At 38.8% G+C, this 17,157-nt stretch overlaps 1 protein-coding gene across 2 annotated transcripts in view; it reads left to right on the top strand.

The window, feature by feature from the left end:
- thsd7aa (thrombospondin, type I, domain containing 7Aa) overlaps positions 1–17,157 on the top strand; it is a 139,350-nt gene that overhangs the window by 116,767 nt on the left and 5,426 nt on the right. For both annotated transcript variants that reach the window (XM_088090555.1, XM_088090554.1), the window contains 5 exons: positions 800–974; positions 3,670–3,843; positions 3,970–4,065; positions 8,685–8,767; positions 15,497–15,710. In XM_088090555.1, the coding sequence (XP_087946681.1) occupies positions 800–974; positions 3,670–3,843; positions 3,970–4,065; positions 8,685–8,767; positions 15,497–15,710 (742 nt within the window). The remainder of the gene's footprint in view (positions 1–799; positions 975–3,669; positions 3,844–3,969; positions 4,066–8,684; positions 8,768–15,496; positions 15,711–17,157) is intronic.

Here is a 17,157-nt window from a genome sequence, read left to right as displayed (position 1 = left end):
ATTAAATATTCAAGACTAAACAAGAAAAAGTTTGACACTGAACAAGAGTAGGTCAAAAGCCAGTACATGGCTGTGCATGAAACAATAGAAGGCTTTTATTTTGAAACTTGAAGTGGCAGTATATCATGTAAATAAATCCTAAAATAGTACTACTACGACTACTAAAATAGTACACTGAAACGTAATCACACAGCAGAGGGGACCTACTTTCCTTAGAGCTGTACCCACTGATCAATGAACACAGGAAAGGTCATCAAAACCTAATATTTAAAACTAATTCAGTAAAGAACTGCACATGTTTAACCACATCTCCCATCCTTGTTGTTGTTTTCTTTCTCCTGTCTCATTTCATTCACATGACCATGTAATGCTTTTTTACTTTTCTTTTCACAGTCTTTTTGCTCCATGTTCTTGTACTTGTTTTCCCTCATATTCTTCCACTTTCCCTCCCCACCTTAAACATTGTTCATTTTTCCTTCCCTGAAGCATCTTATATCTGTAATATGCCAACATCTGAAAAAAGCACATTCATTTGTTTTGTTTTTTCACAATGAACAGAAGCTAATCGTCAGCCTACAGTTTTTTGGGTTTTTTTTTTCTTTTGACCAAAAATCAATTACAAAGAGCTAAGCAAAAAGGCTTGAAATCCTTTGAAGTTCCTGCTGGATTTTGTGTAAACAACTAGCTAGCTGTTCATGATAGCATTTGCTGCATGAGTTAAAAGTGCTCTAAATATAAAGGTATGCTGGACTCATACATATATTTGACTCATACATATATTTGTTTTCTGTCCCGTCAGGGGGCGAAGTGTGGAGAAGGCCTGCGCTTCAGGAATGTTTCGTGCTTTGTGTCGGACGGTTCGGGTCAGCAGGACAGCAGCCTGGTGGATGATGAGCTGTGCGGAGATCTGGAGCCCTCAGTGGACGGAGATACAAACATCATTCTGCAGGAACCCTGTACTGTACCCTGTCCCGGTAAGAAGACAAAGCAGGCTCCAACAGGGAGAGAGCTTTTCAAACTTAAAGCCCAGCAAAATCTCATGTATTCAGTTCAGAATGATCGCAAACCACCCCAGTGTGCCCGTCAGGAAGTTTTAATATATTCTGTTGTGAATTTCCAAAATTAAAAGTACTTTTCCTGACACATAGGCATATGAAACCAAACTGATTCACACACTTAACTGAAAATCACACCCCCATACAAGTGAAATGCTTTAAAATACACAACTGAAACACTCACTTTCTACACTCACATACAGAGTTTTAAAAAAAAAGCAATTTTCAGAGTTATTGACCTGCCAAAAATCCAACCAATTGTCTGTGAGACACGTCTTTAATCATTCAGGCAATTAATCAGGTGTTGTGACACTTCTCAATCTGTGCCACCGTAAATAACAACAACTGTTTTGGCAGAAATTTGGCACAATTCTAAAACATTTTGAGGAATTTAGGGATAAATCTGGCTTAATCTGCACAGTGTCTGTCAGGCCTTATCACTTGTTGTTGTCTACTGATTAGACAACATATACAACAGTACTGAGTGTGTTGATGTCTAGTACCACTAATAGTAATTAGTCCTGGTTTTTACAATAATAACAAAGTCCTTAAAGCATTCACTGTTGAGTGTGTTTGATTGTAAGTGCTTCAAGAGCTCCAGAGTGTGCCCCTAAATCCAACACTGATGTGAACAGGTGGGAGGAGGGCAACAATGAAGAGGGGCTCTTACAGAGCTGATGACAGATGTTTGTGGCAGTCGGGCCTTATTATTCCTCAATGAAAACCTTTCGGTTGCTACCAAGTTGCTGAAAAAAGAAAGCTGTCCATGGTTACAGCAGCCACAGTGTGTGTGCAGTCTTTGTTCAGGCATGTGTGTATGTGTGTACTTACACTGACTACTCCAGCTCTAATTGTGTGTGGGTGTAATCAGCCCCTAATCAAGTCAATGGGCTTGGTGGAGACCACAAGGTCAAAGAGGACTCTCAGTTCTTCTTGTGTCCTTTCTGACTTATGAAAAGAAAGCCATTGACTTCAATGGAAATCTGTTTTAATAGAAACAAGAAATAAAAATGGGATTTAGCAATTCTGTCCTTCATTAGCAGACTTTTTGGGGTGAGTGTGGGGTGGCTTCATGATTAATTGAATGTTGAAATGTGCTCACATCAGCCTCGGCATAACAAAGAGAGCAGTGTAACCTATTTAACAGAAAATCATCTCTTTGCTGAGAGTGTCATTTTTGCAGGTGCTCATGATGAAAAATGTTTCGAGGTTTCAGTGGGAATATATCTAAGAAGGGATGTTTTAATATCACCAAAGTGTTGATTATCGAGCTTTGTCCTGGTGCACAACCTTCCACTACCAGTAAACAAAGCTGACATTTGAATGACGCATCACATCGAATCGCATCATATCATATCATATATATATATATATATATATATTGTGTTTTAAAACGGACTATATTTATATATATATGTAAAAAATATATTCCATGGTTCAGGGTAAAAATACAGTTTTTAATTATGTTGCCAACAGTCTACTCGTATTCATAGTACTCGACTGTGATTGGCTGAAGTGCCGTTTGGAGGCTTTCCACCACAAATGCTGAAAATTGGCATAATTGTATGTTTCTAACAGTGCAGAGAAAATCAGAGCTTTCTTTTAAACAGGTCTTTTTTTCTAATTCCCCTGTTTATAAGCATAATTTAGTAAGCCCCCTCTGTTTCCTGATCTGCTGTTTTGATTTGCGAATGCAAATTGCTAATGCAAACTCAGAGCTACCTCTATCTGAAGCTTTTGTCGTGATAATTTCAGCAATAGGCACATTTTCATGGCATTAATTTAGTCAGTACAACAGTAGAGTCATGTCAGGTTTACCACTCTGCTGTTCTAAGTTTCTCTTTCAAACACTTCATTCACTAATTCTCTCCAGTCACCTCTTCTTTTGTGTCTTTTGTTGTTTTTTTTTGTAAAGCTACTGTCAGTGAAACTATAGATTTATCTTTATTTTAATGCATCAAGAGTCTCTCTAAAATGCATCTCAAAAGATGTAATTCCCCCATCTCCCTCTCTGCTGTTACTGTAAGATAAAAAAAGTTCTGTGGTATAAAGAATTTAGATGTCTGACGCCCCTAAAAAGTCTTAACTTCAGTTTCACTGACAAGATTTTTTCTGTTTTCAATCATGTCTTTGTCAGTGGATGAACTTTGCTGAATAGTCTTTGAAAATGCTTATCTTTGTCAAACTGATGAAAACTGATGCAATGCAGAGTGATTGTATTGTCAAACTCCTGTTGACATTGTAAAAAATTAACTTACAGGTTCGAATGTAGACATTTGCTGTGTTGTATTTTATTGAGATAAGATTAACAGTGAGTTAACTTTGAGGTAGACGCAAGTAGAATTGATTCATGAAATCAGAATACAGTTAATTCAACACCCTCTCAATGTTATTTTTCACTTGACATTAATAAGCTATTGGCTTTTATTTGTTCATGCTGGCCAGTATTTAAATGCTTCTTTTTCTTGAAATGCTTGGAAATATCATTATATATGTACTGTAAATGTCAGCTGTTGTCGATGGAGCAGTTTTATGCTTGAAAAGAGTTGTGTTACTGTAAATGAGGCACAGTTATCTCGAGTTTTGGTTGCTGAAATTCGTGTGTGTTCTGTAGGAGAGTGCTACCTCACAGACTGGACTGTTTGGAGTCCGTGCCAGCTGAGCTGCGTGGGTGGGGACGACTTAGGTTTTGGCTCAGTCCAGGTCCGATCCCGAGCCGTGGTGGCCCAAGATCCAGAGAACCTGCTGCAGTGTCCAGAACAGGAGCTGGAGGCTCGGCCGTGTACAGGTCAGTCTGGCTGTGTCCCGCTGCAACTCAAAATGACGAGACGAGTCAATTTATTATATCTACAGTGGTGGCTACTTTGTTATAAAAGCTTTAGACAAAGTCATGACCATCATACTCTTCCTGCAGAGGGTCAGTGTTTTGAATACAAGTGGAGGACTGGACCATGGAGGGGTTCATCTCGCCAAGTCTGGTGTCAGCGGTCAGATGGACTGAATGTCACAGGTAAGCAGAATATACCTCTGGGGGAAACTTTTAATAGTTACTGAATGTTAGCTACTGAAGTTGGGATCTGGGAATGCAAAAAAGATCACTCTGTAGTGTTAACCAGTCTTAGTTTTGCCCTAGACTAGTCAAAAGTTAGTTAAAAAGCTGCATTAAAATATAAACTGACAATTACAAGCCCAAAAAGTTTGTATTTATTACACTCTCTTCATCAAAAACAAAAAAATGGTCTCCAGATATCTCACTGTGACTCTGAACTCTATTGTACTGAGTTGTGGAGTTACATTGTTAAACTGATTTTCATTATTTTTGTGTTGAGGTTTTTTTGTTGGCCTGAAATGACACACTGGAGATGTCCTTAATATAACCCCTCACTTACATTGTATACACTAGACCGCAAAGCATAATTAATTCCCCACGGCTCATTCGGGAGTTAGAACACTTATTTACCACAGCCTTAACTTTTCTAGCTGCCAACTGTCAAATAAACTGACAACTTTCTGAATTATAGTAGCAAAATTGTCAGGAAGACTGAGACAAGGACTGAGGGTTATGCTGTCTTTCTGTGTGTGTACATTTGAGGGAGAGAGAGAGTGACAAAAGGAGAGGAAGAGAAGGTGTAAGGTGGACTATTGCACACAATGTTTCTTTAAGGTAATAATAACTTAAAATACGTCTCTGTCACGCATAAATGCTGCACTGGCTGCTTTGACTTATTGATGTGTAACACAAACATCGCTGTCATATCGGACCGGAGGACTTTAGCAAACACAACTCTAATGTTTCACAGTAGAGAATACTGCTTTTTTTCCACAATTTTAAACCTTATTTTCTAGCCTATATAATTTGGCGGAAGGTTAACAACACATTTCCTGTGGTGTGACAGACTCAGAAAACATATTTATTTTTGCTTTATCTGGACTTAAAGCTTGTCCTATTTTCTTTGTCTTTTCAAAGTATTTGACTGTCTATTCAGCCTACTGTTGTCAACCTTTTCTGCTTTTGCAGCACTCATAAGGAACAATAAAGAATAATTGGGCTGCAGAGAGGGACTAAACTTTATTTTTTAACTTTTTAATAAGCAAAACTTAAAAGGCAGACCTTTACTTTGACTAACAGAAAACTGTAATACCCTTCACTGATAATACAATAGTATTAATTTAATATATGCGCACACACGTTTATACATAAGAAAATAGCATGTCACCTTTACTGAACAGTGCAAATGCTCACACTTCACCAAAAGCTACTTAATCAGGTTAATAACACTACACCACCAAATAATTCGACTGAACCAGATCTAGGTCTCACTGAGCTTCCATTTAAAAACAGGAGGGGCTTAAAATTACACATTTAAATCTGGGATGAAAAAATACATATAAAAGAACTTCCCCTGCTGTGCAAAATAGACCACCCTCCATTTAGCAAAAAGAAAAAAATCCTTCCCCTTAACTGAACCCTCCAATAATTTTTGTACAGTTACAAACTGAATTTTTTAGATGAAATGCCATTTTAACTTCATAAAATTCAACGTCTTGTTTCCAGACGCAGTTTTTTTTTTTCTTTTAAAGAGTCTCATTTCACCCACTTAGTTCAACAAAAGAAAATCAAGAACTAGACAGTTTTTGCAGCAAATGAACTGAGATGTCCACAGCCTGACAATTCTGATTAAAGTCAAATGTCTCCATGTGAAAACAGACCCTTAATGGTGTGAATACTTTAACACCCTATGTAGACTAGTCTGCAGTCTTGACTCAAGTCAGAAAGCATGGATGTGCCGTAAATGAGTTAAGCTGCCACCACACAGCTCTGACACATGAGGTTCTGCACTCTGCATGGCAAGGTGAAGATGTAGATAAGGTTACTTAAAACTATCTCTTTCAGAGTGTCAGAATCCCAGATAGCTTTCTAAGCATATTTTTGACAGCAAATTTCAGGCAACTGTAAGCAGATGAGGTTTTAATCCGTAGCAGTGCGACAGCTAAAGTTTAATCCCATTGTCCATCACATGTCAGGGTTAAGCTCATCGTTGACAGCATTGTTCACAGCCCCACAAAGCATCATTTCTCAGCTGATATGGCATTTTATCTGAAGGGTTATATGGAAGAATGACTTCCACTCGTCAGGGCATTGGCTTTTATTTACAGCTCCTTCTTCATACAGGCCTGGAGCAATGTCATATTTCTGGGTTCGGTGAGCATACAACACTCAGTTTTAGTGAACGAGGAATGTCAGTGCACCCCACTCCAGATGCTGTGCCTACGTGGGGCCTCTCTGACTGGCATACTCCACCTTTTTTTTTTTTGTTAATGTTTCCTCACAAGCAGTGGCGTTCCCCCTCATGAATATTCATACTGAGCTCTCTTACTGAGCTTGTCACCTAATAAATATTCAGGAAGCTCTGATAGATGTTTCTGCAGGCATATGTTTTCTCTGAATGTCTGCGGGTTGGATCAATGTCAGTCGTACTGTCTGTCTGCCTTATCCAGCTTATTCTACCCGCAGCGGGAATACACACTCCTATCCCCACATACTGTGAAACTCAAAAAAACCTCAGATGAACCCGATTACCAAATGATACTAACCCTATGACTGACAAAATTGTGAATTCATCGTCAGGAAGGAAATGAAACTAAAAAGATCCCACTCTACTATAAATAGTAACCTCTCATTGGTCAGTGTGGTGGTTTAAATAAATACCACTAAGTGGTGGAAATGAAAGCTCTGGCCTTTGCCCCCAGGCACTTTATTCCATAGCAATAATACGACTATAGAATTAACCCAGAGGTGATGTCTTGAAGTTCACTCAAGTAGGCTGCATACAGGGAGGGACAATAGTATTCTATGGTTCAGAGTTGATATGAGGCAGTTTTAAAGTGAACCTATTCCATGATATGGTGTCATAATTGTTCAATTCTAGCTGTACTAAGGAGTCGAAATGTCTCAGCCACTTAGATACCAAGTTTGTATGCAAAACACAATTACACAACAGTTAGCTGCAACCAGATAATTTGATTGATTAAGAGGCATTTCATGAGTGCTGATATACAGTACAACATCACTGGGACTTTTAATTCTTCATATATTACTCCACTTTAAAGCTGTTCTAAACTATAGGTCAGCATATATTAACGGTCAGTAGTTATCTACCGTCATCATAGATTGTGCCAGTGTTTGAAGAGCATGGAAACCCTCTCTGACCAGTAGGATAGATCAAAAAATGCCTGAGCAAAACTCTGCCTGTTTAAAAAGCCCTCTACCTGCAGCCAAATAGGTTATCGGCTGTGACAGCCAGTTTTTGGTAGACCACTGTTTACGGGGTATAAACAAGCTGTCAAAGATGTTACATGGATGTGCAGTGAGGCAGGGTCACACTCGTCTGACACTTACTACACCCTGAGAGCCACCGCCATACACAAACTGTCTGATGCGGACTCAAGGCAATGGAGATCATGGCAGTGAGTCAGCACACGGTGGAGCGACGTACTGTAGCACACACTGGAGCAACATACTTTCTGATCAAACTAACTGTTCTATGGTGTAAGAGTAGTAAGTAGCAGCAGCAAAAGTTGTCATCCAGGCCCTGTCAACCTGGAACTTTGATGATGCAGTATTTCCATTGAGGGAATGGATTAGAGCAGGTACATGACCTGTATTCACACACTCTTGTTAGATGTATACAGTTATCATTGTGGAGTGAAGAACAAGTTTAAAGTCATAAAAGACTTTTAGAGATGGTCAAAAGCAGGCTTTAATCTGGAAATTCATTGGTTTGTAGTAGAGCTAATGGCATACGAGATGGTACTGTCAGTATGAAAATCCACACTGAAGTAGTGAATTGGGCAGTTAATGATATTTATGTAGAAAATAAATAACAGCGGGCCCAGGACTGATCTCTGTGGAACACCTTTATCAAACATTTGGGAACTTGATTTGAAGCCATCGTCAACAACAGTCTGAGCTCTGCCAGGAAGTTATGATTTTAAGAAACTGTAAGCAGAAACCCAAAGCAAAGCAGCTTGTTTTGTATTTTTTATCAAATATATCAAAGTCTATGACAGATTTAAAAATGAATGCAGTTTTTTTTATTTTTTTGAAAATGTCATCCACAGTAGCTATTCTTATTATATGAGGAGGTCTAAAGCCTGACTTCTATGGCTTATGGTTGTTATTATCTTTTAAGAAGACACATAGTTATGAACTGACCTGTAATTCTAAGATTTAAGACAGCACATAAACAATTTGATGGTTGTTTTGGTCACAAGTTTTACTCTCAGCGATTATGCAAATGCTCTGCCAAAAGATGAATTCAAACAAAGTGCCTTAGGGATGTGAGGGGAATTTTTAGAGCTTTTCAAACTGAGTTAGTTATCAAATTATTCCAGTACCACAAACCATGGTAAATATCATAGTATGTAAGAGAGACAGGAACAGAGGTGCTGCAGTAAGGAAACTGGGCTACAATTGTTTCTACTCATAGATTTTTTTTTTCTTGCTGGACTCTAAAATTGTTATTGACAAAAAATAAAGGTCTGACACTGTTTCTTACAGTTTACAGTGACAGAAACAACAGCTGTAATCCAGCATCTGACTCATAAGTTTGACCTTTTGCTCCACAGGTGGATGCCCATTGACAGCCAAGCCGATCGCTGACCGGTCCTGTGACCCGCCCTGCACCAAGCCACGCTCCCTGTGCACAGAGGTGAGTTGTGGATAGAGTGATCATAAATAATGCATATATCTACGGTCAGATCCAGTCTTCAGCTCGCGCAGTGCTACTTTGCTGCGCTGAATGGTGTTTGCTGTGATACCTCAAGAATAAAACATGTTTTGCTTTTGGTTGCGAGCTCAGGAGCCTTCAGAGGAATTTAACAAAAAACAGCCAATGTCAATTTTAGTATTTGGCATTACTCGCCACAGCTATCTGCGAATTCCTACTGCAGCTACTGCATTTTCCAGTGAAAACACAACACAAAAGTATCGATCCATCTTCTTTCAGCCATGTTAGAAATGAATCAGCATTTCAAAGCCCTGTGTCTATAGACCTCCAACATGGGTGTCTGTGTGCTGAAGGCCAAATTGAGCACCAGACCCCCTGTTGGGATGAAAGCTGGATAGTTGAAAGGGGAAATACACCCATTTTCAAAAGTCATACATGTTATTTTTATGGTCTAAGCCAGCTTAAAAATATTAGATGAGCATCTCTCTCCTAAATCCAAAAAGTAGAGTTCTTAAACCTAAATTTGTGATGTCATAAAGTACAAAGAATTGGGACAGATGTTATGCATGACCCTGACAGCACCCAAGGGGAACGTTGTCAGTATATGGGTACATTTTCTGCTGCACCCTGTGACATCACAAGTTTGACACTCACTCCCCTGGTTTTTGGCTTTGTGAGAGAGTAGCACATGTTCACAAATATTGAATGAACTTCCCTAGGCCATGGAAATAACATGCTGCAATTCTTGAGGTGGTGTTATCATTTAAAAACAAAATCAAATAGGGGTGTTTGGTGGCTCAGTGGATAGAGCAAACACCCCATGTATGAAGGCAAAGTCCTTGCCGCAGCGGCTGTGGGTTTGACTCCGGCTCACGGCTCTTTGCTTCATGTTGTCCCCTCTCTCTCCCCCTTTCATACTGTCACTCTGTCCTGTCCAATAAAGGCAAAAAAATAATAATAACCCTAACCCTTTAAAAAATAAATGAATAAAAATGAGTAGAAAAGTGAAAAAAAGGAGAGGGAAGGCAACACAATAATCTGACTCCCGAGGTGTTGACGCCTATTGTTAATCTTGTCTCATTATCCTCTCTGAACATATGAGGTTAAACAACAGCTGCTAATGAGTTTTTCCAGAAATACCCAGCAGCAACACAGACACCAAGAAAACTTGCTCTTGACCAGGGCAACTCAGAGTACACTGAAATAAAAAAAGCCCATCCATCCTTAAGCTGTACTATGTTATCCTCTAGAGGGCCGCATGGAGCCCAGCTGACATTAGATGAGCGATGGGGTTGCATTGTGGTAAAAGGGAATTCAGTTTGACTAATACTAGGGACTGAAAGTTGGGGAATCTTTGATCCTGCTGCTTTAGTTTGACCATTATTTTAACCCTTTGAAACCTGGGCACATTGGCTTGACATTACCCAAAAATGTGACACCCAAGTCAATCAGATTTTAGAGGGGCTTTTAGATAAGATATTGGAGGACTGTTTTTATGGTCAGATTATGAGAGTTATTATAAAATTAGAATTATTTTAGTGAGGCAAATACCTAATCTGTACTGTAAAGTAAAGCTTTACACCTATATGCACACTTCCTGACTTTTCATCCAGTGCCACTCGATTTGTTCAAGCCTTTGTTTTATGAGTAAACAGCCGCAGAACTAATGACATTCTCCTCAGGAATGCTAAACAATGTGTTTAGTGCCAATTAGCTGATGTTGGCATGCTAACTCTGAATAAGATGGTGACCATGGTAAACATTACCTGCCAACCATTAGCATATTAATTATGACATTGTGACATTAATTGCTCAATTTGTAAGCATGTTAGCATGCTGACATTCACATTTAGCTCAAAGCACCATTGTGCCTAGTAGATTCTCACAGAGCCGCTCGCATGGCTGTTGACTCTTCTTAATTGCATGTGTTTTGATAATGTATTAATCAGTCTTTACTACATTTAGTGTTGCTTTGGCAAATATCTTGCAATTAGTAATTGGTTTCCTAACTTATTCCATTAAATGAAACTGATTCACATCCCTTTTTTCTAAAAGCATTTTAAGGTTGTGATCGTGGCAGTGCTATAGGCATTTATCTGTGGTATAAAGAGCCACATTCAAATACTTTTAAAAGTATACCAAGCAGAAGATGAGGATTACTGTTTGCTAAAAGTATAGCCAATGAATGTGAAAGCCATCTCAGATTGGTGTTTCGCCTTGTGATGATTGCATTTTTGTCAACGATTTTCGTAACCTCCTCTTGTCTGCATGCTGCTTACTGTTTGGCACGCGGTCATTACCTTTTATTAAAGTCTCCACCTCAGTTGTGTGCTGTGCCCCAGAACGTCCCGACCACAAAAAATAACAAGAAAATAAGATGATACAGGCGTTTTCTGATAAATACGCCGCCTCACACTTCTAGTGACATTTAAGAGGGTTTACTTTTGGTTGAGTCTAAACTTTGTTTGAAAGTCCTGCATGGTTAACTTATAAATATAATACCTTTTTCAAGTGTTGTTTTTTTTTTTTTTTAAATTTGCACAATACGACTGCAAAGTTGAGATCAACAAGTGGCTACACTTTCTCACTGAGACTGGCTGCTTTAATATGATCAAGTTAATTTGATATTTAGTTTATTCTCTTGTGTCCGTCAAATGAAATGAAGTTTTGAGACCAAAAGCATTTCAATTAAGTATTTCGCTTTAAGCTTTGTTTCAACAGTATGTCTTATTAATTAATCATAAAGTCTCTTGCAGAATTTGATGCAAAAAGAATATTTTATTCATATGTGAGGATATTTTTCTTACCAGATGCCCATGATGCTACGTTTGAAGCTTTTTTTTTTTTTTTTTAATCCTTAGTTATTGATGTTGGGCCATTTCCAAATTCACTGTGAATACCATGGGAGAATTTAAAGTGCTACTCAGGGAGCGGAGGAAGATAATCAATAGTGTTTTGCTCAGAGAGTTGTCAGACTGAAATGTCAAGCTGAACTGGGACCTGCCAATGCTCTCCGCTCTTTCATCTGTAGTCAGGAATCTGCTGCTGATTAGAGTGACACAAGCAGCACAGCACTGCTAACATGCCTGTAGTAGCTGTGTTGGCAGTAAAGTAAAACTGCAGCCATATACACAGTCGACACTGATACTTTTGTGCTGAAGCAGCTGAATGTTGATTGACTGGGCTGATATAGAGATTCTTATTAATTGATCAAAGCGAGAATTGAAATGTTTCAGTGTTTATTTTCCTGTCAAAAATTCCTATGAACAAAACTGGGGTTGAAGAATATGTTTGTGTAATCTTAGCTTACTGGTTATTTTAGAGCATTTTATGACTGCCTGTAGTGAGAAATTTTTACGGTTGTGCATTGTGTTTGGTGTATTTTGGCAAAAATGGTTTATGTTGAAAAAAGTGTTATTATAATTTTCAAAACAAAAGCCAGAGCACTCAGATCCTAAAATGATACACAACCCTAGATCGAGGATAAAGTTTTAACAGTTTGGCGCGAGGCACTAAACACCACAGAGCAGAAAATGAATGGAGTTTGTTTTAGCATGTGATTGTATGACTCAGAGATGTCATTGCTAGAAGGAAGCTAGATATCTGGAAGATGAGAGGAGTGTGAGTGAGTTTATAGTGAGCATGTATGATCATTCCAGCAGCACCCTCCAGAGACTGAACCCAGATATGTATAAATTTATAACACAGTGCTGAACTGCACTTCTATTCCTTTGTTTGCCACTGAGGAAATGTAAATGATCATTTCCTCATTTCCTGCTCTGTCTGCTGTTGGACGTACTCTGCCACTGTTTGCACGGCGGGGATTTTTGGGGCCGATTATCCTCCAGAGATTGTCTGAAAGCTGGGGACCCCCTGCAGAGTGATGAATATAGTCAGAGAGAGAGAGAGATGTGGAGGAGGGGTGGCGTGTCTGCACACACACACACACACACGCACGCACAAACCCACACAATCAAACACAAACCCTGTCTGACAAAACAGACAGCAACATCAGACCGCAGTACTGTTACTGAGATGATTTTAGAGATTGTGCTACTCAATCATAGCTTCATCAAAGGTTCTCCATGATCCGTTAAAGATATAGTGTTTGTGTTTTTATATGTCGATACTATCTTAGATCATTCTTGTTTTAATGTATTTTGTTTCAACGTCCTTTAAATCTGTATTCCTGTGATGTCTTGTTTTGAAATGCTGAATTTCCCATCTGCACAACAAATTTACCCATTGGTAAGAAACCTTGAATCTTGAACAGCCTTGCAAATAGCCTAGTGCGGACTGCATGACTTTTGCAGTGATTTGTCTGTCCCGAAGAATTTTTTGGGGATCTTAGGCATTAAACCTTGAGTTGGCTTGAAATCCATGCTCATGCCCATCAGGTAGAAGTATTACAGGTCAACCATTTTTGATATGATCTGATCAGACACTAGACTAACTGTGGTTGACAGAGATCTGGACCTGGCCTGGATCCACACCTTTAATATCGAAGGCTTTTTTTGGTTTTTTTTTTCAAAGTTAAAGTGATGTGCTTGCTTTGGACCAATATAAAAAAGAGACAGAGATTTCTTATTACTTTAGACAATTACCAAACCTGAAGCCTTAAGCTTTGTAAAACAAAATGGCCTGAAATCTGGATTGCAGTACTCTAAAACACAGCCAACATCAACACAGGCAGCGGCTCCACTAATTAAAAAGCAGCCACAGTTGAGGTAACATTACATGTCATTTTTCCCCCTTAACTTTATGTCTGTCCCAAAGAAATTCTGATGCACCCTTGGACTTAGGTTCCAGGTCAGGTCTTAATTACTGGTATCGAGAGAACCCATAAAGAACTCTACCATTAGGACAAATGGTATAGTTTTTTCATTTCTTGCTGGTGTGAGCTGCCCCTAATGCTATGTAAATTTCCATACATTTGGTATTTGCCAAAAACAAGAAATATTCATAGTAGCAATAGAACACACAGAATTAAATACGAGCACATCAAGGAGGAAAATAGTATTAGTGACAAAGAAGAGAAAGATGTGGGAGCGTTGAAGAAAAATGTGGAAAAAGGGAAGAAAAGTTAGGGTTGTTTACAAGAGAATGACATTTAAGGAGAAGTAACTTCTAGTGTGGCTTCCTGTTTAAAATGAAATATGGAATAGTTTTACCTCTACAACCTAATCAAACGAGATCTGAAAAAGGAATACTCCCTCTTTGGCCTAACCCTGAACCAAGTTATCCAAGCTTTAGTGTTGTCACGCCTTGGGTAATGTCTAAAGAATGAATAAAGAAAAACAACTGAAAATTGCTAAAAACAGAGCTGCCAGATTAGCTCCCCCATTGTTCAGTGGGTACAAATGTTTTCCAGTGTACCGTAATCTCTAATGGCCTCCTGTAGAGAACAGATTACAAACCAGTCTACTAATCTACTTCAGAAAGGTCTCAAGTAACAAGACAACACAGTATTTTATTGACTAAGTACATCATCAGCTAGCATAAGTATCTGAAAAGATGACCAGTTTAGAATATGTCTTATCCCTTAGACAAATCTCCTCAAGTCTACTGTAGTTTAAAGAGCTATTACAGGTTTTAACTCCGTACCTAATCACATTATTAAATTAAATACTAGAGCCGTGTTTAAAAAAACATTAAGAGTTCTTAATGTCTGCAGATTATTTTGTTTATTGTATCTAATATTTGACGAAGCATTTTTTTTTTTTTTTTGTGCAACGTAATATTTGAATGTATGTATTGTATGTATTTGTTTGTTAATCTGTGTGATTTATGTGCCGACCCCAGAAGGACCAGCTGACGTCATGGTGGTAGATTATGAGTATCCTAATAAGCTAAACTAAACTAAACAGATGGACGTACGCAACCTGTGATATATTGGAGTATAGCTGTTACAGTTGTTTTGCTTGAAATGGTCACAAGCCTTAAGAGGTTTACTATAAAGAGCCTTAATCTTACAACATGTAAAGTGAAAATGTTTCTTAAAATGGTAAATTATAGCATTATTGGGAAAAGATCTTAGACTATTCAGTCCCCTTTTTAAAAACAGGGCCAAGATTTGTCAGTGAGTCTACTTTCTTGTTATATCACAAAATTGAAGTTTGTTTGTTTGGTTTTGTTTTGTTTTTATCGATAGCACAGAACTTTTAAAAGCACAGCTCACCCCAAGATAAACTGTTTTGGTATGAGTTGCAAAGTGTTACAGATATCAGCTGCAGAGATGTCTGCCTTCCTTTCAAAATCATGGAAGTAGCAGTCTCAGCGCACACATCCTACTGTACAGTAAAACGGTTGGTGGGTGTAGACCAATAGGAAAACAGTTCCTATGTGAAACTGCTCATACCAAGGTCTCTGGATTATTTTAAGTGGTGGGGTCATAATTTCTGGAAAAAGGCATTGCTGTTGAGTCTTTCAAATGTAATTTTTGGGTGCTTTGAGCAGCACAAGCCGAGTGCCATCTAGTTCCAGTATATTGGAGAGAAAGCAAACATCTCTGCAGCCAATATCTCCAACACTTACCAACTCACACCAAAACATCTAAATTGACAAATAACATTACAGGTAAGAGGGAAAATGTGTATTTTTGGTTTTAAGGTGAACTGTCCCTCTAAGTTTCCAGTGACTGCAAATAGTATACAAAGCATACAGCTGATCTGTCCACATCATTGTGTTTAAATCTCCTTCCTCCTGTGTTAGGCCGGAGTGTGTGGCTGTGAGGAGGGCTACACTGAAGTGATGACGTCAGATGGCCTGCTGGACCAGTGTACCGTCATCCCAGTGCTGGAGATCCCCACTGCAGGCGACAACAAGGCCGACGTCAAGACCATCAGAGCCTTCAACCCCACCCAGCCCGCAGCCAGCACACCAGGCAGGGCGGGGCGCACCTGGTTCCTGCAGCCCTTCGGCCCAGGTAACACACCTCGCACACGGTCTGTGAGCTACCCGCTATAGAGCTGCTGTTGTTATCATGCAGTGACATTGATGACTATGGATTTTTTAAGATGAGCTGTAGGATAACACAATGAAGCTAAAAATAAATAAGACTTGGGTAAATGGCGAATTCACCATCACATATGTAAACAGTAGCAGAGCAGATTCAGACAAAGAAAACCCCTTTGAGCAGGTAAATTACAGTGTATTAAGTGCATTTTGTGGAGAAAATGCTGATTGCTGAAAACAGAAAATTATTGCTTACTAAGCTATAAAAGGTGGATATGGACAGGGGTGTGTGTGTGTGTGTGTGTGTGTGTGTGTGTGTGTGTGTGTGTGTGTGTGTGTGTGTGTGTGTGTGGTGGGGGGGGATGACAAATGAAGGAAGGTCAGAGGGGATGGAAAAATGTGAAGACAAATGTACAGGAAGTACAACAAGACTTAGGTTAAAGGAAAGAAATGAGGAAATTTATTTGCGAAGGAAAGGAAGAATGAGAAAAGAACAAAAGAAAAACAGATGATGCAATAAGAAACAGCAATAATGAAGAATTAGGAGGCAGGGAGGAAAAAAAAATGAGCTGGAGGGTGCAAAACAGGAAAAGGGTAAAAAGGAAAGAAAGAAATGGGAATTAAATGGATGCATAAGGAGGGGAAGTGGAAGAAAAACTAGGATAATGACAAAAGAGAAGAATAGATGCAGGAAGAGGCACCAAGGGAGGAAAACAGAAGGTGGTGACAGAGCAAGGAATGAAGGTGGGAATCGGATGAACAGAAAAAACAGAAAAGGAGAGAAATCAAGAAATCAGGGAGTAAAATGAAAAGAAAGAGGAGCATTAAAGAAAGAGGAAATGAGGAAGAACAGCAGAAACAACAGAAAATGAAAAAAGAAAGAGGAAATAAAGCAAATAAACCAGGGAAGAAATGAGAAGAGCAAAAGGACAATGATTAACATTCAAAAATTTTAAAAAGAATAAATTAAAAGAGAAGCTCTGAGTGTTATGTACATTTACAGTGTATACACTAATTTTAAAAGTTTCTAATCAAATATTCATCTCTTCAAATAGAGCAAATAAAAACAAAACAAGCTGCCTCTAGAACTAAAAGTCCATATACACTGAACATACACTGACTGTGTGTATATGTTTATCTGTGCTCATTAACACTGACTTATCACAGTATATACATAGATGGAGCTGTTCCAGTACAATGACACAACTGACACCTCCGTTCTGTGCTGTACACTGATGTTAAAGGTCGATCTGTGTGCATTTGTGTTACATTGATGATTCACTGACCAACCGTGATGTCCTCACTGAAGTGTAGCAGAAAAATGTGTTTAACTCTACTGCCACCCTCAGATTAGATGAGGAAATGACATGTCATACAGTACATATCCCTGCAGTGTATTAATAGTACGTGTGATTATC

The sequence above is a fragment of the Plectropomus leopardus genome, chromosome 17 (genome assembly GCF_026936395.1).
Source record: "Plectropomus leopardus strain MGB_pleo_1.0 chromosome 17, ASM2693639v1, whole genome shotgun sequence".
Taxonomy (NCBI): domain Eukaryota; kingdom Metazoa; phylum Chordata; class Actinopteri; order Perciformes; family Serranidae; genus Plectropomus; species Plectropomus leopardus.
Note: the sequence above shows the minus strand (reverse complement) of the source record. Positions and strands in the feature narration are given on the sequence as shown.